This window comes from Malaya genurostris, chromosome 3, assembly GCF_030247185.1.
Source record: "Malaya genurostris strain Urasoe2022 chromosome 3, Malgen_1.1, whole genome shotgun sequence".
Classification (NCBI taxonomy): Eukaryota; Metazoa; Arthropoda; class Insecta; order Diptera; family Culicidae; genus Malaya; species Malaya genurostris.
Genome location: NC_080572.1, coordinates 33,498,752 through 33,523,874, shown reverse-complemented (window position 1 = coordinate 33,523,874; position 25,123 = coordinate 33,498,752). Strand labels below are relative to the sequence as shown.

The 25,123-nt window shown below is 38.3% G+C and overlaps 1 protein-coding gene across 4 annotated transcripts in view; it reads right to left on the bottom strand.

Moving 5' to 3' along the window:
* Positions 1-4,989: 4,989 nt before the first annotated feature.
* The window catches only part of LOC131433704 (sarcolemmal membrane-associated protein), a 64,338-nt gene continuing 44,204 nt past the window's right edge, over positions 4,990-25,123 (bottom strand). For all 4 annotated transcript variants that reach the window (XM_058600241.1, XM_058600243.1, XM_058600242.1 and 1 more), the window contains exons 3-11: positions 9,775-10,098; positions 9,469-9,624; positions 9,047-9,396; positions 8,669-8,981; positions 8,457-8,603; positions 8,262-8,399; positions 8,073-8,202; positions 7,535-8,010; positions 4,990-7,399 (exon numbers count right to left, since the gene is read on the bottom strand). In XM_058600241.1, the coding sequence (XP_058456224.1) occupies positions 6,410-7,399; positions 7,535-8,010; positions 8,073-8,202; positions 8,262-8,399; positions 8,457-8,603; positions 8,669-8,981; positions 9,047-9,396; positions 9,469-9,624; positions 9,775-10,095 (3,021 nt within the window). In that variant the 5' untranslated portion in view covers positions 10,096-10,098 and the 3' untranslated portion in view covers positions 4,990-6,409. The remainder of the gene's footprint in view (positions 7,400-7,534; positions 8,011-8,072; positions 8,203-8,261; positions 8,400-8,456; positions 8,604-8,668; positions 8,982-9,046; positions 9,397-9,468; positions 9,625-9,774; positions 10,099-25,123) is intronic.

Below are 25,123 nucleotides of genomic sequence, written 5' to 3'. Positions count from 1 at the left end.
ATTTTTGTGAGATAAAAAACAACAACAAACAGTTCCAGCCGTTGAACGATTATTTCGTGCAGTATGTCGTTCAATAAATGCTCAACGACCAACAAAATAGAACCGCCTGCTGAGAGGGGCGCTCAACGACCAACAAAATAAAACCACCCGCTGAGAAGGGTGCGATATCGGTTTTACTGGAGAAGCAGAGGTCGAGCATTCGGCCATTATCGTTAACCCTTATGCACTCGAATGGGTACCCGGGTACCTTTTCGAATTTCAAAATAAGAAATTTCTGAGTTAGGTTTAAACTAAGATTCTGCAATTCGGTCAATTCCAAGAACTAGTTGGACCATAACTTCTCATGCTTTGACTTTTCATTTTACAGTAAGGGGGGTCGAATGGGGGGGCTCAAATTTTTTTTATTACGTAAACACCCGAATGGGTACCCGGGTACCCACAAATAAAAATGCTTGTAACTAAGGCAAATTCCATCCGATTTGAATTTTTTCAGTACGGGTAAATTCAGAAATTTATCCACTTTTCGATGGCCGTGTATATTGCTGTAGTAGGTTCTTCTGGTTCCCGTTAATCCGGATTTCCGTAGAATGTTCCGACACTTGTGTTTTCCACCATAAATGTCATTTACTAATTTGAAACTTTTCCAAACCAGCTATTTGAGAAAGGCCGTACCAAAATGAACCTTTTGTAGAAAAATGACGTCATCTAAAGGGTAGTCCCAAAGAGCTTAAGTTCCTGAATCCAACAGTGCTAAAATTACTTCAATCGGTTGAAAAATGCTCAACTTACAGCGATTTAAAAAAATGGGTACCCGGGTACCCATTCGGGTGGTTAAAGGTGTTTTTTTTTTCGAGTGCACAACGGTTAACGATGTGGTTGAATTGCCGCAGAAAGTTGAGATTATAACCGTCGAGCAAAGTACCCTCTTAGAAAAATACGTTCAACGGTGTTCCTTCGTTGGTCCAATATGTTGGATCATTGGTACAATGAACGTCCAATCAATCGTTCAACGGGAGGCCAACACGAGCGAATATTTCGTGCCGAATGTCGTTCAACAAGCGCTCAACGATCAACAAAGCAGAACCGCTTGATGAGAGGGTAGTGATGCTAGCATGAAATTCTGAAAGTGCGGATTCAGCAAAAACATCCATCAGAAGTGGCAGTCCAATTCAAACTAGGAAAGTTAAAGTCTCCAGATACGTTTGTAATTACATGTAATTACACTAAGAATCGGCTACGAAGTCTGTTGAAACAGAAAGGCCAAATTTCACAAAAGGAATGTAATGCTAGGACTTTGCCCGTGTTTTTTGCCGAGTGTTTCGAATTTCGAGAAGGCACCGAAGAGCATGCGTTGGTTATATTGTCAATGAATTGAATTCAATCAAACGCGTATGGAAGACAAAAGAATGAATCATTTAAATGCATTTTTCATCATACCGTTGCGGTATAGGCGATTATAGTACAAGCAACCGTTTAAGGCAAAATCGGTAACACTCGGCTTCGGTGTTTGCCGAAGTTAGGGATGCTCGACTTCAGTGCTGCCCGAAAATCCAAACACCGTTGCTTGGCAATTACACGACCACCGCTACGGGTGCTTTTTCTGCTGCGTTCGGTATTTGTTATTCAACACGGGCACGGAGCTTAGCATTCAATACTCCTGGTGGTTTGCTCATGGGTGAAGGTGGAATGGATCCGTGTTTTTGCCATGTCTGGCTCGCAGAGTCTTTTTTCATGCAAGTTTACGTACCGCATAAAAAAAATCGCATTACTCTAAGAATTCTCATAAAAAATCCGCATAACTCTGAAACTTCGCATAAAAAACGCATAACTCTGAAACTTCGCATAGAAAAAACAGCAGAAAGGCATAACTCTGAAATTTCGCATAAAAAAGTCGCATAAAAAAGACCGTATAAAAAAGACCTTTGTGTATATAAATATCAAACTTTCATTGTCGTGCAAGTAGGTCCCACTTTTTGCTGATGATTTGGTAATAACTGCATTCAAATTCTTAATACAATAAATAAATCTTTTTTCATGGTCGCATAACTTGCTGAGAGCAATTCCCAGATATCATACCCGTCTAAATCAACGACTCCGCGACATCTATGGTAAAAATGATGAGTCGTCGTCCTTCCGTAAAGAAGGTGAAGCATCTTCCTTATTCTTTGATTCTTTCCTGTGAACGATGGAGATGGGAGCAGTCGGCAATGGCGGCTGTCATGTGATGTGATATGTGATGTGAAGTGAAGCCACCATCAGTTCAAGGACTTGCCAGTGGATCCGGGTAGACTTACAGTAGCCCCGATATGACTCATCCATTCACCTTCTTACTATAGCTGTTACCGAAAAGCGAACAAAAAGGGTTGGGCGGATATGTAAGTAGAGTCACTTACTCGTATTCCGCGGGAATAAAAGATGCTCTTCCAACCATAATATCCAGTGCATGGATGAAGCATATCGCTATACATGCTTGAACCCGGCTGATGGTTTGTTTGAGAAGGGCGCGTCAGACTCATTTCAAACCTTCAGAAGGAAACAAGTTTCCTTCAAGTGACTTGGGCTGGCTATCCACAATCCCTCGTCCAGTCATCAATTCGTCCGATGCCCTGATGCTCCCTACCCTTTACGTCCCCGTGCAAAATGTTTTATATTGAAAAATACAATGAAACATAGTGTAATGAAATTAATATAACATGAAAAGATATAATAGATTACAAAATAATACAATATAACATAATATAATATAATATAATATAATATATTTTAATTTAATATAATATAATACAATGTCATAAAATATAATATAATATATCATAAAACAATATATAAAATAACATTTAGTGTAGAGTGTCAGTTATGCTCTTCTATCTTCGCAATACTGCAGGAAGTAGAATATTTCTCTTCTAATAACAATAATAATATCCACATCTATAAAAATAATATATGTTATTATTATTGATGACAAATTAATAATAATAACAATAAATATAATAATGAAAATAATAATAAAAAACAAATCTAATATAGTACAATGAAATATATAATAAATAATATAATGAATAAAATGATATGTTGCGATATGCTATGATATTATATTACTTGAATCAATATGCCATTTCTCACCCTCTCATTCTACCATCAACGCATTCCCTCGACCAATTGTCATCACAGACACACAGGAACCAGTGAGGACCAAGCTCAGCTTGTGACGACCTTGATAGTTAGTTAAAAGATTACTTTAAAAATGATAACTTATAAGGAAAACAAATTTATATTTTGCGCAGAGATACGTAGTACTACTCATAATATTCTAAACCCTATAATATAATATAATATAATATAATATAATACAACATAATGCAATACAGTATAACATAATATAGTAGAATACAATATAATATAATATAATATAATATAATATAATATAATAAAATATAATATAATATAATACAATATATTATGCTATAATGCAATGCAATATAATACCCTAATAACATAAAATAGTGTAAGACAATAATATATTAAACAATATGCTATGATATAATATAACAGTTAATGTCGCAGTGTAAGTTACGCTCTTCTAATAATACTAATAATACATGATGTAATAAACGACAGAATTATATGTTATAATATACTATGATGAACATTGCACTTTAGGATGGGCTTCAACCTACAAGCCATTTCGCACCCTCTCATTCTGCTACTAACCAAATGTCATCATAGACGCTATTGACCAAATGTCATCATAGACGCTCGGGGAGGCATGAGATAGGGACTTGTGAGGACTTAGTTATCTCACCATTTGACGACCCAGTCGGCAATGGCGGCTGTCATGCAGTAGAAATGTTCAGTTCGAGTTGGAATGTCAACCATTCCCAAAACAATACATTGAACAGCACTGAATGCGTGGATTGGTCTGGTTTTGCACTTTCGAGCAAAAATGGCAATGAAACACCGTCAGAATGTTCATTTCTGCTAGAAAGTGCAAAACCAATCAGTGTGAAATCAGCCAAGACCATCGTAACAACGCCGGAGCCGGAATTCAGGAGCCGGTATAGTCGAAATCGATTCGTGTGACCAGCAACTGACAAGAGATTTGTAAATCCGTAACCGGAATCCGAATAGTAATGAAATTTAGGACTTTTTATGATATCCCATTACCTTTCATTTAAGCAGACCCTGTCAGCTTGGAGCAAAATCAATCTTCAGTTCAGCAACGCCATCGCACGGTGTCACATTCAACATATCATGTCAATTGCATGGGTGCGCAGTGCTGCTATTTTGGCGCGCACGAATTTGACATTTCTCTTCCCTACTTCTGTGTACGAGATTCGACGCGAACTCGCCTGAGGGCGCCATGCTCGCAAAAAATGTTGTTGCCAATGATTTGTTCGGGAAATGTGAGAGCTGGATATCTTGTTAATATGACGTCTTTGATTTAAGGCTAAATTTGTGAAAACCGGTTCACCTATTTCCGAAATAGGGGTGTATACCTTTCATGATTTTTTTCTTGCAGATATCACCCTGTAATTTCGGATCCGAAGGTTAGATCCTGACAAAATTTAGTAATATTGTGTACGACCACACCAGACAAGACGATCGTTTAAGTCTAAGTTTGGGAAAACCGAATCAGCCATCTCCGAGAAAAGTGAGTGTACAATAATGTTACATACATAATTGAACATATTTACACAAACAACATAGATGTAGACATCGTCGCCGACTCAGTGAATTGGAAGCCATTCGCCAACTGCAATTACTGGACCGACTTCGGCATTTTTCCGACTGATTCGAAGATTGCTATCGGAAGTGTCGGTTCCAGGAGATCCATCTGCGGGGATCGGACTGATTAATTTCGCGGCGTAGCACTAATCTTGGGTCGTCGGGGGGTACGTGAGCTCTTGTAGTATACAAGTAGTATTTACTTGTTTCAAAATTTGTGTAACTGTTACATGGATTTATTCGGATTATTGGACTTGATATTCATTTATTTTATCTATTTATTCACAGGTGCGACTCTTTTAGTTACACTACTGGTCATCATGAAATATACGGTTCCTATAAATGTACAAGGTTTATTTCAGAATTCCAAGCATCGTTTAAATTTTTCGACTGTGACGCGAATGAATGACTTATTTACTTGTTTAAAGCACTCATGTCGAGAGTTGACTGCGGTCGCTATTCTATTAGCAAATGGGTATTTTTTAGAGCAGAGAACCTTTCAAAATACACTTCGTTGATAGAATCGTACATTGAATAGAACAATACGAGCCGAAGTACTATGACAATACTCACTAATTGCCCGATCTTTCATTTCTTTATACCATAAACAGTATTCAATTGAGCTATTAGAGAATATAAATTGGACTTCTTGGTATACTTTTCTGTTCTAGATTAAAGTACCCTCGGTCAGTTGTTATCGGGTAAAACAAACAATCTGTCAAAGCAAAATTATCAACTTATTTTGAAAGTCATGGTCTGAAATTGTGCCTTAGAAAGGCGTCGCACGTATTTTTTAATTTTGTTGTGACTTAGTGTTCTGTCACAAAATTAAAAAAACATCTCATTTTCTCTGCTTATTCGTATTTGTACTCTTGTAATGCTTGCTGAACTTGTTGTCATTTTATTAGTTCCATATGTGTTTCTCGACTCGGCCATGCGCAAAAGTTTTTACATAACTAGGTAATTTACATGTCAATAGAAACTTTTTTCATCTTTACGATAGAAACATTCTCAAGCATTTTCATTTTCTGAAGATCTACTGGAATTCTTCAATTTAATTGAAATGATGCATCATTCGAAAGTTCTGTTAAATAAGTACTTCCAGTGTACGTAAATTTGTTATGTATTTCGAGATTTGAGAGCACATCCAAATAATGTGTATAAAAGTCTTTTCCAACATATTTTCTTGACCAGTTCACGAAGGGTATTATAATGCATAGGATATGATTGAAAATGTGTTTGTTTTTGGCGGGAAATTATGTTGAATAATATATAAAGAGAGTGATTGTTGTTTTGATATAGTATGATTAATATATTACCCATATACAGAGATGAAGGAAAGATAATGTTCTTCGTTAATTTCTTCTATCGTGTTTTTGTCTGGTTGAATCCCTATTCATGCTGGATTTCGTTATATTACTATTAGTAACGTTCCTCATTCTCATTGATAATAAATACATATTAGCTAAAGACACGAAAGAGAGGAAAACCAATAATTTAAAGCTATCGCCAAAAAGAGTAGATGAGAAAAAAATATTCTATAGTTATAATCATTTTCCAGATGGAAGAATAATGAGCTAACAGAAACAAATCATGCTGGTCTGCTTTTAGCTGGGTTCCAAATAAATATTTCATAAAATTCTCTAATCTCTGTAACTGAACTAAACTCAAAATCTCAGTGCCTTTACGATTCACAATTAAACATTATATAACCAACGATAACAATGACGGGTGCTATGTACATTAGAAGCTTCATGAACGATTTGCTTTTGAATTGGCTGAAATCGTCGTTCAGTTTTTGCAACTGCTTGTTCAGCCGAATATTCTCCTGGGTGAGATGAGTATACTTCTCTTTGAATGCAATTAGTTCTTCCTCTCGCTGTACATCCGGATGGTTAATGAGTTCCAGCTCGTGCTCAATGCTACTTTCCAACAATGAGTCTCCCACCCGATCCATTAATGCTCCGTTTGGTTCACCAGTCACACTGCCATGGGATTTTTTAACTTCGAATAGCGTACTTGTCGATTCATTGCAATTTAAGCTTGTATTGCTAGTGTAAGAATTGTTGATTTCCTGGCTATTGCAGGTTTCAAGATAATTCATTCCTGAACTGCTGCTGTTTATGCTAGTCTGAGTGTCAGTTAGCAGTCTTTGACCAATAAATATCTCTGTTGTATCTATCGTTTCGGTTTTTTCGTCGTCTTCTTCCTCATTATAATCATCATCCAACTCATCGAAATATGAGCTTATCGACGCATCGTTTTCGCTCAAGTCAACAACAACAGCCTTTTTCTCTTCTATTTCGGTTTGCGTTCCAATATTAACGACTTCAATTTTCTTGTGGACTCCTCCCTCCATGGACCCGTCATCCTGTGGAATTCTTTGATTTTTCCCCACGGCGTCTTCTTTCAGAACTGGTGCTGCCGTTGTTAAATCCTGCTTATGATGCGCAGGAATTGCACTCATTTTTTCATTTTCATTATTTTTCTGTTTCAGCAGTTCCTTCTCCATACGGTCCATTTCGCCATGACAACGATCATTCAAAGCCCTAAGCTCTTCCGCTTCAATCCGCAGTAAAGCTAAATCCTCCGTAAGGCTCTCGCAGTGCTGTTGCTTCTTTGCCAATTCTTCCTGCTGTGGACGAGAAGCCAGTTCTTGCTTAAGTGTCCGAAGCTGGAATTACAAATGTTAGTTGAGCATAAGTTGAATTTTCCCTTCAAATTACCCCAAAGTATTGAAAAACTTATTGACAAATGAATATGTGTTGGTATAGTGGGAGAAAAATTAGTCACAAATTGTATAAATTACCTCGCTTTCCATTTCATCGTATTTAACTTTGGCCACTATGTTATTTTCATTTTTCCTATCCTCTTCCTTGAATTTACAAATTTGCCGTAATAGCAATGCACATTCGCTTTTGATGTGTTTGAGATTTCTTCGAAGTACATTTTGATTCAATTCGCCTGATATCTTCATTCCTCCGGAGAGGCGTTTCAATTGCTGTTGCTCCTTTATCGATGCTGTGGTGGTCATCGTCACGATTGCATTAGTTTCGGTTGCGGACGGTGGCAGTTGCTGTGAGTCGTGTATGTTGTCGTCGTTGTTGCTAGTGCTGTTTATATTCTGATTGCCGTCGCACTCCTCGCCGCTGTTGACCATTGCTTCCATTGGTAAAACCACTGGTCCATTATCATTTGAGCTCGTTAAACCCCCAGAATGGATAGTCGTCATACCTGTTGTCGATGATGATGTAACACTCGCATTGTCGTTTGACTCATTATATTCTACGAAAAAGAAACATTACCAAGGGCTTTATCTATAAATGAAGTCATTCCAAGAATCGTACCACTCGCTGTTTTATTATCCTTTTCCATAAAGATAGAGAGATTTCTTTCTAGCGTAAGAATTCGTTTTTGTAGTTGCATTACACCATCTTCTAGACTAGTTTCCTGCTCATCGATGTGAGCCTCGGGTTCCTTGAAAATATGCAACAAAGGTTTAAAATGATTGTATTCCAATGATTCAAACTACGTACAACATCATTACAAATGGCCTTAATAATATCATCAGATCCTTCGAGTTTCTTAATATCAGATTTTAGCAGCCAATCAGAGACAGCTGAATTATTGTACTCCTGTTGTGGTTGTTGATCATCCTCATCAGACGCGTAAAACTATGAAGTATATGCAAAAATATCTAAAATAATCACATTGCTCAAACATTCTCTTACCGCATAAAAGCTGAGTTTCTCCTGCAACACGTTAATTTCGTGACTCAAACTAGATACTTCCGATTCTTTCGCTTTGAGCATCTCCTCACTAGAAGAAACTTTCTCATCGTACTGGCCCTGCAATGCATCCAATCTGCCCGTTACTTCCTGCAATACAAAGTACCGTTAATTTTATCAATAATCGATTTCACACGTCACCACTTTCTATTCACCTGCAACTGCAGCTGTGTCTTGTTCAATTGTTCCCGCAGAAGCGAACATTCGTCCTCACTGCTACACAAGGCCTTCTCAATCGTTGCCAGCTTATGAGTGGCATCTAGTCGTTCCTGATGCACTTTCCAGAGCGCTTCCTTAGCCGAACTTTGATACTGATTTTTCTCGTCCTGCAACTTTAGCACTTCCTCCCGCAGTTTATCGTCAGTTATGCTTTTCTGGAAGTATTGCAATTTTTTCTCCAGCATATCGATTCGACTGAGTAGCCTATCTTCGTCGATCATTGCTTGCCACCCGAGAGCGGAGTTTTGTCTGAAAGAAAAGTAACACTAACTTACAAAGCTATATGTATGGGACAAGAAAAGCTCCAAACTTACTTTGTCACCTCAACCATTTTCTGCAGGCTGGTCAGCTTCGTTTCTAGAATCTGCTCACGCTGATTCGCTTCCTGAATGTATTGGTTAAGTCGATACAGATCTACCGGAGGTATTTTCGTACTCTGGCCACCAACGCCGATCGATTGGCTTGCCTTAGTTTCCCGGCCATCCGGAAGAAACAGTTTCAGTGTTGCTACTATACAGCCATGCGTTTCACGACGCGTATTCTCCATAACGTCGACACCAAACTGCACAATGTCTCCTGAGCTGACCTCATACGGTTCCGATTCGGTACTTGTTTGACTGAGACGGACATTATTGATGAAGGTGCCATTACTGCTTCCGGTGTCCTTAAAAGTACAAAAAACGGATGGTAGAGTAACATTGATCAACAGATAATTTTGTTTTCGAGCCGTACTAACCTTGATGAAGAACTTGCCATCACTGTACCACAGTACGGCGTGGTTTCGTGATAACACTTTGCAATCGAAAATTGCATTATTCTCAGACACCCGATTCCTAGCTACTGATCGACCGACCTTTACCTCCTGATGTGGCTCAAGTAAGAGTGTTCGATTCTGTAAATTGGATATATGAGTTATTAGTTTCCTCCCCGGTGAACGACCAAAATGGTTAAAGCCGGGGTAAAATAAATTATATAAAAAAGTTATTAGTTTAAAATGCTTGCTTAAGGATGATACCACCGGTTTCTGTAAAATTAGACTCACATTAAACGGGTGTGAATTTTGCCGACAGATGAGTACCGCCTTCGCCAGTCCTGGCAGTCCGTTGTTGTTATTAATGTTCGAAATATTCACACCGTTGCCGTTGCTGTTGCCTAGGTTCGCGGTATTACTGTTCAGCAACGTGTTATTGTTATTTAGTGTGCAGTTCTGCTGCTGCTGTTGTTGTTGTTGCTGTTGGATCACCGTGTCACGAATCAGAGTCGTCGTCGTGGAATTGTTGTTGCTTACTACAGGAGTTTGCATTCTTACTCCTGGCGCTTTCAGGAAGGATAAGTAATCATCTCTATTATTTATAATCACCATGACCTAAAACAAACGAATATAGAGAGAAAAAAACACTTAGAAATTTCTAGGAATCAACTCGATTGACGGAAAGCCTACTATATTTACAGTTTGAAAATGTTATCGAAAAAATAACCATTCGATCGAATGAATTTCATTGCCGGTTTGGTCTGATCCAAACGCCCACTGAAGCGGCAATTGATCCGGAAAGGAGTGGTATCTCATGTCTCGGGCCCGCATCGATATGCAGGCCTATTTGGTAACGAAACTAAGAGGGTACATTGATCTCAGCGATTAATTAGTTCACCCGGCAAAACTTGTTCGTTTTCTCGTTCATTAATGGTTTTCGACGGAGAAAGAGTACCCAAGACGTATGCGCAGTTCTGAGAGAAGAGAAATTAAGATAATATTGACTGTGTGTCCGCTCAACGTCTTCTATAACTCTACCATGCGGAATAGAACAACGAGAATTTACATATTCGGCTCAAGCAGGTCGAGTTGTATATAAAAATAAAACAGCTCTAAACTTTGGGGCGATTAGTGAGAGCCTGGGTAAAATCGGATCTATGAAACATTCAATATTTTCGTCGATGATGTTTGTCTAGCATGTTTTACATATTGAACCAAATAGTTTGTGATGTATTATTTTTATTACGTTTTGAAAATATTAGTTCATATAAAACTCATGTAGAAGATCGGATTCACAGCATGCGCTAGAATACACGCATTATCCAAGACATATTTCAATGAAAATTACATCTGGCGAAACTTAAGCAACATACATACAAACAAACTGAATCTGATTGTGCTGCAGATTGACTACTACAAAAACAATCCAATGTTCAAGTAACAGCGATAAACAAACACAGCACTCTTCAAATAGAATGAGTCCCCCCATCCGACGGTTAAGGGTAGTCTATCTCGACTGATGAGACTTGGTGATGGTGACTTTGAACACCGAGAGCACACACCATAATGCTATTCTAGGCAGACTGTAGGTAGGTTATATGGCAATGAAAAAGCATTCTTTCATCAATCAACGAATGAGCACGAAAGTTGCCCCATACTTATATTACGACCACTCTAAAACCTGATAATGGAACTGTTGAGCGTATGTATGAAATGACAGTCGATGTTGTATCAGCTGTTAGCATCTTACACCGCAGAGGATATCGCGACTGATAGGGTGGCCATTCACATCTTACGGACAGTTCGTCAATTTAAGTCGAAACGGAATTGAGCCCAAATGAATTGTGCGAAATTTGATAAGAAATTCATTATCATATCTATCTGGACTTGAATCGGAATTCATCTAGGAATCGAAATGAACTTCGTCTCAAATTTCAAACGATTAAATTTTCGACCCAGATTGACGAAAAACTGAACGTGTATGGAGGCCTTTAAACTTTCGTGTCCTGCAGGAATGAGACAAACATATATAGGCCATAGACGAAATCATGTTACTGATGACGTATGTCACGGCAATGAACCGGCAAATTTCTAGAATATTTTTTTAAAAAATTTCAAACAAGAAAGTCTTCAACGTCACCACTAGGTGGAGCTCATAGATGTTTTTTGTATATTTTTTTTGACATGTCGCATTCCTTGTCACAATTAAAGAGCAGTTGTTCAGGACCGTAATCCGGATTCAAAGGTAAACCATTTTAGGTGGTTCTGCGGTCTGAATACAGTTTTACATTTTATTTTGTTTATTCTTACATATAATTTTATATTCCTGAACACATTTTTATATCCTTTGAAAATGTCTTTTCGGGAGTCATGTGTTCGGTTCCAGTACCCTCGGGGAAGGTTGGCCAAATTAGTGTGTTATTCAAATGGAAGCGGTTTAGTAAATTTGGTAATTGGTAAACGACTGCACAATGCGTAATTCAGGCCCCAGTGTGGCTCTTAGCCTCTTGTCCAGTAACTCCTATCCCTACCTCTCCGTGGTGCCGGCTTGGGTACGAGCAACCATATGAAAGATCGGGTAACCAACCCCGGTGGGACTTTGGTCGTATGCTGACAGGGAAGGGGGTCCTCTTTAGAGGATGTCGGAGCGTCTGTAGGAGCGGCTTCAATCAGCGTATGTTCTGGTATCCAGCGGCTGAGTATGAAATGCTGCATCCCGTCCAACTAAATCCAAGGTGGCAACCCCACCAACGGGATCGTCCTAGTGCTAGTTGGGACCGTAAACAGAGCAAGCACGAGGATCCTCCGGTGAGAGAAGGGGTTGGCGTAGGCCTAATAAGCCACCCGTAAAATATTTTTAACAAATAATATAGGAAATACAGAATAAATCCCGGAACAATCGGCATAGACCCACGCGACGAAATAAGGACTACGATTGGAAACTTGGAACATGGAACTGCAAGTCGGTAGGTTTCGCAGACTGCGACAGGATAATATACGACGAACTAAATCCTCGCAACTTCGACGTCGTAGCGCTGCAGGAGCTTTGTTGGACGGGACAGAAGGTGTGGAAAAGTGGACATTGAGCGGCTACCTTCTACCAAAGATGTGGCACAACGAACGAGCTGGGAACTGGCTTTATAGTGCTGGGCAAGATGCGCCAGCGAGTGATTGGATGGCAGCCGATCAACGCTAGGGTGTGTAAGTTGAGAATTAAAGGCCGTTTTTTCAATTACAGCATCATTAACATGCACTGCCCACACGAAGGGAGACCCGATGACGAGAAAGAAGTATTCTACGTGCAGCTGGAACAAGCCTATGACGGCTGCCCACGCAGAGACGTAAAATTGTCATCGGTGACATGAATGCCAAGATAGGAAGGGAGGCAATGTACCGATCGGTAATCGGGCCGAACAGCTTACATGCCGCATCGAATAACAACGACCAACGATGTGTCAACTTTGCGGCCTCCCGAGGAATGGTAGTCATAAGCACCTTCTTTCCCCGCAAGGATATCTACAAAGCTACTTGGAGATAACCTGACCAACAAACCGAAAATCAAATCGACCACGTTTGGATCGACGGAAAATTTTTCTCGGACATCAACAATGTTCGCAAGTACCGCAGTGCGAATATAGATTCGGACCACTACTTGGTTTTGTATGCATGCGCTCGGTGGCTTCCAAATATCGAAACCGAACGTCGCGGTTTAACATCGCGCGGCTCCGATATGCTGGAGTAGCTCAAGATTACGCGCAGCAGTTGGCAGTGGCACTACCAACGGAAGAGCAGCTTGGTGCAGCTACTCTTCAAGATGGCTGGAGAGACATCCGTTCTGCCATAGGTAGCACTGCATCAGCAACGCTAGGTACGGCGGTTCTGAACGTAAGGAAGGATTGGTTCAACGACGAATGTGAACAGTTAATGGCCGAGAAGAATGCAGCTTGGGAGAGCAACTTTATAACTTTTTAATGCGAATGCAACCAAAACTCCCGACAAAAATGCATACTTTGACAGGTCGTTTACTGTTTGGCAACACGGTCTCAGGTGGCTCCATCGTTGGACGACCCTCACCAAGCCTCAATGCTCAAACCACTATAGAGTCAACACAAGAACGGTGCAATCGACACGGTCTGACGGAAGGTATCCTTCCACTGCTATTCTGGGTAGCATGACACTCATCGAGTGCCAGGTGCGATACCCAAGAGAGGGAGAGTAACTCGCTTACGAGTAGCCCAGGGGAAACTAGGTAGAAAGGAATTGGTGGTGGAGCCAACAAGTAATTTACATGAAACCCAATGGTTACAATGGTATAGCGATTCCTTCCTCATATCCTGTCGAAGAAGGATTCAATGTAGTTTTGGTTACCAAACTGAGATATCGTTTAATTATTACTGAGTAGGACGACTTGCAAGTTTTTCTAACAATCATGGAACAAAATACTAACAAAAATAAAAAACACAAAAATGCACATCTTTATCACCAAAACCTATTTTTTGTCTTTATTTTCCCTTTGAAAGACTGTGAGTAGCAAATAAAGTGTTCGTCTTAAAATAAACTGTTTGATCTCAAATGTTTTTGTTTTTGTCTCTTACACAAGAAGTAAAACCAAAAACCAGAAATGACTCAAAAAGTAATTTTTGGATGAGCACCTGAGAAAAACTTACAATGTTGTTCACATATGCCACAAGGAAACACACCTAATGCAAAACTGTTCTCCATTACCCAACGAAAAAACAGATTGAAAATATGACTGATAAAATGCAAATAACGAAATATAAACTGGTATCACAAGTTCTCAACTATAAATCTGCAACCTTCTCAAATCCGGGAAAATCGCTGTACCATCTGAACTACTGAAGATGTGATGACTTCTCGGAAGAAAACATCCCCTGTGGTTCAATTCCGCATGCGAAAACTTAACTCCTAACCCTATACTCTTCCAGCCGATTTTTTGAATTTTTTTTTGCCTTTCTCATATAGAAAGGCTATACAATCACTGCAAAACCCGACTTTTGAACCGAGGCCCGGAGACTTTTGAACCGACGAACTGAGCAAATGTCTGTGTGTATGTGTGTGTGACAAATATTGTCACTCACTTTTTTCGGAGATGCCTCAACCGATTAAATTTAAATGAAAGGTCTCACGGTCCCACACAAAGTTCCTGAATTTCTTTTGGATCCGACATCCGCTTCCGGAATTACAGGGTGATATGCACCAAAAATGTAAAAATAATGCATTAAAAAGGAAAAATAATGTCACTCACTTTTCTCGGAGATGGTCGATTTTCGCAGACTTAGATTCAAATGGAAAGTCTGACGGTACAAAACAAAGTTCCTGAATTTTATTTGAATCCAACTTCCGGTTCCGGAATTACAGGTTGATATGCACCAAAAATGTGAAAGTAATATCACTCATTTTTCTCGGAGATGGCCGATTTTCACAAGCTTAGATTCAAATGAACGGTCTTATGGACTCATACAAAGTTCTTGAATTTCATTTGGATCCGACTCGAAATGAGTGAACCAAACGAACAAAAGCTACCGCCGACACGAAAGAACACAATTGTTGTTGACTTCAGGCAGAGCAAAATTCGACCTTCGATACGAGAACTTGAAGGTTTGCTTAAGGTGCAAATGCATCTTGACATTAAACGTGTGCATTTACTTGAATGCAATAAGACAAATAATGTTATTTACATCCAGTTTTATAAAGAGTTATATGCAATTCAATTCGCAAAAGACAATAACAATGTGCACTATGTGGAGCACGAGAACATATGGAAGATTGTGCTATAGAAGTGCGTGTGCATTAGGGTGGGACAAAATATTGATTTCAGCTCCACTAAACTTTTCGTGTTCCTTTTGGGTCCCATAAGCACCATGCAAAATTTTAGCTCGATAGGAGAAACTATATTTTCGCGCCCGCGGTTCAAAGTTTGTATGGGATTTAGTATGGGAAAACTAACTTTTAACAAAAAAATCATCTGGAGGTCACCCTATACACTCAAAAAATCAGCGGGCATGTAACTTTTGTAGGAAATTTAATGAGGAAGAAAACCTTCGAAGACTGTAACATAATCCGACATCTGTAAAAAATGTTATTAAAGAAAAGCCGACACAAGGTCCGAACGATGGCTCATTCGTGAATGTATCTAGCACCACTGCTGCTAGTGGTGGTAATATGAGTTTGCTTTCTTTTATTGTGCTACAACGGTTGATCTGAGTTGTTTGATGTCTTCACAATAGTTGCTCGGTGTAGTTTGAAGATTTTTTTAAACTTAAAAACCATGTTCCAAAACTCACTGTAAAGACACACAAAAAACTAACTTTTTTATTTGAAGAAATACAATTTTGAAGTCTTCCACAATATTGTTGATAAACTCAAATACTATAACTTTGTCGAAGACATAAACCATCTGTCTCATATGGTTTAAAAGATATGGACGATAGAAAAATAAGAAAAAGAAAAACTTGGAATCAATGTTTTTTTCATAATATTAAATGAAATCATCCATATCTTCTAAACCATATTAGGCAGATGGTTTATGTCTTCGACAAAGTTATAGTATTTGAGTTTATTAACAATATTGTGGAAGACTTCAAAATTGTATTTCTTCAAATAAAAAAGTTAGTTTTTTGTGTGTCTTTACAGTGAGTTTTGGAACATGGTTTTTAAGTTTAAAAAAATCTTCAAACTACACCGAGCAACTATTGTGAAGACATCAAACAACTCAGATCAACCGTTGTAGCACAATAAAAGAAAGCAAACTCATATTACCACCACTAGCAGCAGTGGTGCTAGATACATTAACGAATGAGCCATCGTTCGGACCTTGTGTCGGCTTTTCTTTAATAACATTTTTTACAGATGTCGGATTATGTTACAGTCTTCGAAGGTTTTCTTCCTCATTAAATTTCCTACAAAAGTTACATGCCCGCTGATTTTTTGAGTGTATAGGGTGACCTCCAGATGATTTTTTTGTTAAAAGTTAGTTTTCCCATACTAAATCCCATACAAACTTTGAACCGCGGGCGCGAAAATATAGTTTCTCCTATCGAGCTAAAATTTTGCATAGTTTCTATGGGACCCAAAAGGAACACGAAAAGTTTGGTGGAGCGAGAAAATAATTTTTCCCATACAACCTTGTCCCACTCTAGTGTGCATGATCTTCCCTCACTTCCTTCACACCAACCTCAAGCAACCCCAGTACACCAATGTATAACAAGATGCATCTACAGCAACTAGCAACGAAAAGAAGGCGGAAATCGACAACAATACCATCGATGCGGCAATGGATGACGAGACGTACCACAAACGAAGTGCCCCTCAATCCTCGCAAGAGGGAAATGGAAGCTCCTCTCCCCTAGAAAAAGGGTGACAACGAGATCCAACTCAAAAAAAAATATTTGAAAAATCGGCTCAATCGGCCACGTAAAGCTTGTACGCAAATAGGCCTGAATAAAAATATCTTTTAAATAAAAAAATGTCTTGCATGATGAAAAGCATCATTCGAACAACATTTTGTAATTTTTTCATGAAGAAATTTTGAGAAATAAGTCGGTGAAGAGGCACTTTTGAGAATGCTTCTTAAAAATCATGATTTGCGGTGTCCACTGTATCTCAACGCAGACCAATCAGAAGTGGACAAATAAACGCAGCATAGTTAGAGTAGAAGTTTTTCTAGACCCCAACGTTTCAGTTTGATTTTTTAAAATTTTTCTAATTTCTGGTGGTTGTTCAAAGTGAAAACTACAATATTTCACGAAAAAATCCACCATTTTGTGGCTATGTATGATTTTCTTTAGTTTGCAGACCCTGAGACTCTGTAACCAAATAACCCATTGATAGTTCCATAAATGATTTGCTGAATTTTATCCAAGTCCGACTACCGGTAAATTTTTTTCCCAAATTCAAATCGTCATAGAGAATCGTAAAAAAATGTGTAGGTCCTATTAGTGCATGGTTGAATGAACCGAATGTCACTATGCCGATATCCAACTTCCGGTTCCGGAAGTAACGACAATAATAATCAAATATGATAAAATGGAACCCACTTCACTTTTTCACATATGATTGAATAGATTTTCACTAACTTAAATTCAAATGTAGTGTATCAATGTAGTAGTGTTATGCAACAGAAATCTTGAAAACTATTATCTGAAATTTTATTAAGTTGTATTTCGGAGAATTTCTAATAAGGAGAAAATTAAAATGAGAAAGACACCATTACACTACTAGGTGTATTAAAATAGGTTTTTTGTAAGTAGTCACAGTGGCAACAGTTCCTTACTTCAGTTGTACACCTGACCCTTGATAAAATTTGCTTCTATGAGCTTCTATTTTAAGTCAACACACAGACGTTCCTAGGCTATGGTGCCCACTTGGTTTTTTTGTGCTGATTCAAACAGATTTGATAAAATTGTTGTTAAAATGTGTGTTCATGTTAGTGTCTTGTGGATTAAGTTGTAGTTTTTTAAGTAATGTATAATGTAAATACATACATGTATACATATACACATAAATACATACATACATACATACATACATACATACATACATACATACATACATACGTACGTACATACGTACATACATAAATACATACATACATACATACTTTGCTCATATGTTCATAGTCTTTATTATTTTATTCTATTCTACAATATTCCATCTCATTCCACAGTATTCCATGGTACACAAACCACCATTAAACATCAAAGATGAACTTGATTTACCGTCATTTGTAGTCATCGTATAAAACCCAATTGGGATACGTTCACTTAACGTAATTTCCACTTCATACTAGTAATAATGGCCGGTAGTATGAAAATTAAAATATAAAACAGAGCTCAGTTAAGCCCAACCGGCATCTCCAAACCCGGATATTGAAGAGTAATGCAATCAAAATTTTATTCAAGTAGTTCCATATCTCATTAATTGAATTCAATGATGAAGCTGAAAGCTGTAACATATGGAATTCCTCAAGAAGGGAATAAGAAAGTCGACGCTACGAATGTTTTAGATTTTTGAATTCATTTTCACACCGCGATTTTAACTGACACGTTGCTAACAATAAACTGTCAAAGTTAGGATTTGAACAGTGGCGCGACATGTGTCGACAAGTTAAGCCCGTATTCGAGCGAGTTGCGCGTGCGGGTCGTGATTGGAAAATTCATTGCTGCGAAAGTATTAATTAATTATTCCACTCCGAAACTTTGCCAAGATTGAGTTAAACTACTAAGGATTCTGTTTTCAACTAAAAAAATTGGGTCCAAGTCTGATTTTTTTTTATTTGTTTATTAATTTTTAACTATTTTCATTGAATTAACTATGAAGATTATTTTGTGGAAGCGCTTATTTGAAAGCTAAAGAAACGACGCACACGTCTTGGACGAACTTTTGAATCTTTATTAGATGTTGAAAAAAAGGCCTTTTTTCAAACGCAAAACTTCAAAAAATCATATCTCGAAAATTTCACGTATGAAGTTGAATAAAAAAAATACGTGTCGAATATTTTCGAGCTCTTTACCAAAAAAAATAGTTGGATGAAATCAAAATGATGATTTTGCGTGGAATGCCCCATACATCTATATCAAATTGTAATTGACTGTATCTGATAATGATTGCAATAAACAATCGAAAGTTGTATGATGCAATGCGAAACCTACGTGAAATTCAATTACAAAGCTTTGTCAGGGCCACAATATTATACGATGCTAGAACAGCAAGTATTAAACTCATCAGAGACAACGATTCAAGTAAAAAAATATAAGAAAGCTATGATTTGGCAAGCTGTTGCTGCGACAATATTTCGCAACTCTTCATCACAACTAGAATGAACAACGAAATGTAAATCAAGGAATGTTTGCAAAAACGACTTCTATCAATAATTCGAAACCATAAGGATCTTATTGTCTTATGATCAGATCTTGCGTACAATCAAAATGTTACTTTCGACATGAACCCACTAAATTGCCGCAAATTTAATCAATTGAAGAATTTTATACATTGACGAACACACATCATAGGAAACATGTCTCGGCAACCGAAACCATTCAACAAATTAAAAAAAATGTCCAAGATTTGTTGCCAAAATGTTTCTACTGAATCTAATGAAAAGCATCCGCAAGATAGCAAATGTTGAGAATATTACTATTTCCACTGCAAATTTGGTGCGTTCATACTTGCGAAAGCTTAAGTACGCCGGGGACGGGTAAAGCGTGATGTGAAAGTCTATACCTTTCACGCAGGTCACCAAGTTTCCTGGCCCGTGAAACGAGTGACCTTAGGGTTGAAACATCTATGATTGAAATATATGGTGTGACAAATAAAAAAATTAAATTTAAAACAAGGATTATTTCCAAGTGTCTCTGCGCATTCTGTCGAAAACAGAACAAAAACTATCATCCAAACCACAGAATGCCAGTAACATGATATTTCCTCTCAACAGCTGCTACTGCTGCTAGAGCTGCACACGATGATGGTAGGCCATGCAGAATAATCATCTTTTAGATTACCCTAGCGATCGCTTACAAGCGAGGTAATTGTATTCAAATGTTTGCTTCCACAGTACACTAACACCCCGGCCCAGAAGGGTAATCTGCTTGTCCCAAATTTCCTCCTGCTCGCACACCGACACATCAACCTCATTCCCCCCTTCGTCTATTTTGATTTCCTTCTATCCCCGCAAGTATTGCAATAAACTCCATCAGTGGGCCCCGGTTGAAACCGTTTAACATCGCGGCCATTCGTGAGTGCATTCCAGTAACTGTAACGCAGCGGTTCCCTATGTTTCACCACTCCGATGTAGTCGATGTAGCCGTCGTGCATGACTATCGAGCCCTAGTAAGATATATAGCAAAGGTATCTTAATGTGCGGAAAAGAACGTGCGCAGACTGACTGTTTGTAAGAAATCAACACACCTTAACAGACGTGAGGTCGACCGCGGAGCTAAAACTACGAGATGCCGACTACAAAACAAACCACTGAGAATGGATCATGTAGGTTAACCAGACTATTCCAGCGGAGCTATGATTGGAAGTACACTGAAATCTTTTTTTATGCGAGTTTACGTGCCGCATAAAAAACCGCATAACTCTGAAATTCGCATAAAAAAACACATAACTCTGAAAATTCGCATAAAAAACCGCATAACTCTGAAAGTTCGCATAAAAAAACCGCATAACTCTGAAAAATCGCATAAAAAAGACCTTAGTGTATACTACTGAATAAGCGGAATGTAGCTGGTAGTAAATTGTTGTTGCATTGTAATTTTTATTCTATTCGAATATTTAAAAAAATCACTTTACATTACAACTGATCTAAAGCCACCAATTTCGTTTGTGACAAAATGGTGTACGGCATTTGAGAGGTGAATGTTCGCGCGACAGAAAAACACAACTTTTATGGATTGCTGCATTGGCACTGTTCCACAACCGTGACCATTTTATACCAAATCAGCCAACGAGATTAAACTATGTCGCATTGGTAGTGTTTCATAAATAATCTTTATGATGACTGGGTCGCGTCGGTTGAAGTCCAACATTGTCAGTTTCTCTTTGTTTTCGTCATAATCAGATAACCAGAGCAAATCTTCTACTCAACACTTTTTCCTTGTAAAAATAATTCGTCTGACTAAAGACGACCTTGAGCCTCAAATAATGTTTTAAAATTTTCACACTTTTGAAGATGTTTATTTACGAAATAGAATCGTTTAACAAGGGCTTGCCATATGTATATGCATGTTCAATTGAAAACTTATATTTCTCTGCCAAACGGAGAAACAATTCCCCAGGCGTCCAATGCACACAGGTAAAAGAATGGAATACACTTTTGATTGATGATTCTACAATAAGTTTAGTATCGAACTTTCAACCTGTCATTTACCAGGACTAACTCCATATGATTCACCCTGCCTGTATTGTACAAACAAGCTGCCGTCATGGGTCATCGCTATGATATTGTCATTATCGCTGCCAACAATGAACTTCTAACCCAAGTCATTAAAAATTGACTGACTGATTTCTTTTAACACGAAAAAAAAGATTGTGTTGACATTCTCATATAGTAAAGGTATGTAATCACTGTGAAAATCGGCAACCATACGACTCAATTCGTCGAGATTGCAAAATATCTGTGTGGGTGGGTAAGTGTGTGAACTGATTTTCAAACATATATTAAAAGCAATGGTCCTCTAGGACGCTACTGAATTTTATCTGGATCTAATTTCCGGTGGATCCAATGGACAATGATATAGACAAAAAATTATGCACTCAACTTTATCAGAGATGACTGAGTTTACCATCACAAACTTAGATTTAAATTGATCACAACAAAAAAAATATTAAACTCAGGTGACACAAATCTACATATGGCACAATTCAAAAGAACATAATTCGTATTATGAATTTAAAAGAATGGGAAATCTGTATCCATAGTAAAGTAACATGTTTCAGCACTTGAAAATAACACGTGGATTAATAAATCCCGCGACTAACTAGGAAAACTGTCCTCTATCCCCCTAGTGGTGAGATAATGCCTTTTTTTGACATTCAAACAGTCCCTTTAATACACATTTTTCTGTAGTTTTTGACACAAATTCATTTTTTGAATTTTTGACACAAATTCATTCAGATTGATTCGAGTAGTTCACAAAAATGTGCTTCAGATCTTACGTCGCATATTAGGGGAAACATGAGTGTCAGCAGCAATACATTTAAACTTGAGCATTAGTCACTTTCTGAAAAAAGTGAGCGAATAAAAAAAAGATGCGATTCGGTACTTAAGTCACTTCTACGATTATATCTCCGTTCGGAAGTTTCGGCCATATGATCTTCGAACTTCAAACATCACTCATGCCATTATATCTCCGGAATTCGGCTTAAACATCTCCGAGAAAAGAAAAGCGTTTTGTCGGTTATCATTAATACCAAAATATTTTCGGAACCGGAAGTGACAGTCTTTTGATCTTCGAACATAATTCATATACATGCACACACATTTCACGGTAACTTCATATGCATACACACACATTTCACGGTTTCGTCGAACTGACTCGAATGACTAGGGAACTCCGAAGCTTCGATCGAAAGTCGTGTTTTCTAGCAATTCTATATCATTTCTATAGATAAGACAAAATACATTTTTCGGCGAAGCTCAACTTGATTCATCAATCAAGTTTCCTTCAAGTCCAGCGCTTCTCTAAGGTTTCAATATCTTTGTAGTAGAAAGATTCATCTTTCGCCACGTAATTAGCGTTTGTTGAAGTTGAAGTAGAATCTCCTTCCTTGGAGTTTTTTTGAGGCTTGCAAACAGGTAGTATCCGCTGAGAGTCATACCCGGTAAATTTGATGGAAGAGGCAGTAATTCGAAGCCCAATTCATATTTCTCCATGGTTCATCCTCACTTGGAGTTGTTTTTACCGATTCCGTTATTCAAACTCATCAATTAGCCAATGTAACGTACGCTATTGATGACAAAATTCCTTGAGCATCCCAAAATACTGAGGTCATAACCTTACAGGCCCAGATTTGCGTGTTTGGCCACTTTATACATCAACTGCAGTTAACTCGGCTGACGACCGCTTTGATTTACGGATCCAGGTTCTTTCCATTGTCACATACCGACGCAAAAATTTCGGTTCATTTCGGCGAAAAAGCTCCAAACAGCGCTGAAAATCAACGACATGTTGTCGTTTTTGGCCCACCGTGAGTAAAGTATGGTGTCAGTTATCTCATGCAATTTTAGTTTACGGTGGAATTTTCTTACGGTTTTCGATGTAATTACCTCATTTGGCCTACCCGAACGTTTAGCACTTTTAGTGTCAGTACGAGCACGTCTGAACTCAGCATACCACCGATAAATGGTTGTTTTTTATGAATCTGCCTCGTTGCTTTTGCGATATGTTGAATAAATAAAAGGAAAATACTTAATATAATTGATCATCTCACTCCTGATAACCGAAAGTAGATATTTAGTTATGTTATGCGTAACACTTCATACAATTATCAGAAAAAGCCAATGATTTTTTCTCGGTTGTGCTATTGCCCTGATAAACTCATTTGAATATACTGATTTGAAAGCTGGTTTAAAAATTGTAGCGCTATACGTTTTTTGCCTTTCAATATTGAAAGGTTATAGATTTTCTGGAAAAGCCGAATTTTGAACGGAGCCACGGAGATCCATAGTGTTATATACCATTCGATTCAGCTCGACAAGATCAAAAAATGTATGTGATTATATGTGTGATTTACTAGTTGTGCACTGCTTATGTGTTATGATATCAGATGTAACAGTTCATTGTAAGTGAAAACTAAAGATTGAGGAATGAAGATTCGCTTGTGTTTTCCAATACAATGAAATAACGATATACTGGTCGTCAAATGGTGAGATAACTAAGTCCTCACAAGTCCCTATCTCATGCCTCCCCGAGCGTCTATGATGACATTTGGTCAATAGAACGGCGTCAACTAGGTGCTATCGCCTTCTGCGTTAGTAGCAAAATGAGAGGGTGCGAAATGGCTTGTAGGTAGAAGCCCATCCTAAAGTGCAATGTTTATCTTAGTAGTCGTCAACCAGTCGTCAACCAGTTCGGACGCGTTTTTAATTTGCTCCAAGAGTCGCGGTGCGCGAGTTTATTTAATTTGCTTTTTAATCAAAACAGTATTGCTTTTTGTTTATTATTCACTATGACCTGCGAAATTTGTGCTTTGGATACCACCGTCGACTCGGTTATGTGGACATGTGTTGGATGCCCACGAAAATTTCACGCCACCTGTGTTGGAGTGTCTATTCAGCGGGGTTCACTGCGGAGAAGGGATAGAAGAGTTATTGACGTAAACTCTTATATACTGCCGTGCTGTGAGTCCTGTCAAGAGCTTGTTAACGCAAAAATGGACCTCGATAGACTAGTTGAACAACAAAAGCTTCTTGAACGTCAACTCCATTCAAACACGGAAGTTGTGCATAAACTTTCGATGCAACAAGAGAAGCCAAGCTTAGTTCATGAGGCTATAGATGCCCAAGAAATATTGCTTACGACTATAAAAAATGAATTGATTTCAATAAACAAAAATAGCAGCTTGACCGGCAGTGTTGTTGCCATTAAAAACCATGTCACCTCATTGTTCGATACAGCAATGTCAGCAATGAAGGAAAACGTGTACAATGACTTAAAAAAACTGACTTCCGAATTATCATCTGAGTTGCGTGATATGAATAACGAGCTAAACCATATCAACCAGCTATCTCTTGATACTGCGGCCAGCTGCACCATGAACGTAAGTTCGACATTGGCCATTGACATTCTTGACGAAATCAAGTCTTTGTCAAAACATTTGGTAGCAGCGAAGAAACCTGTGCAAATACCAGTGTCCAATGCCTCAGGCCTCAGTTTGGCGGCAGAATTATGCAAAGTAGATAATTCTGGATGGCGCTTTCTTGGCACTAAAAAAGTATGGAAATCGGACTGGAGTGACTACGATGCGCGAGAATCTAGAAGACTACATCAGCAGAAACAAGCTGCAAAAGCTAGAAGTCACAAAAAGCAAAAGAAGTTATTCAAGAATTTGAAAATGAACAACACTGTAAACAACAGCAGCAACAATTTAAGAAATCATAGTAATTACAATGAGAATT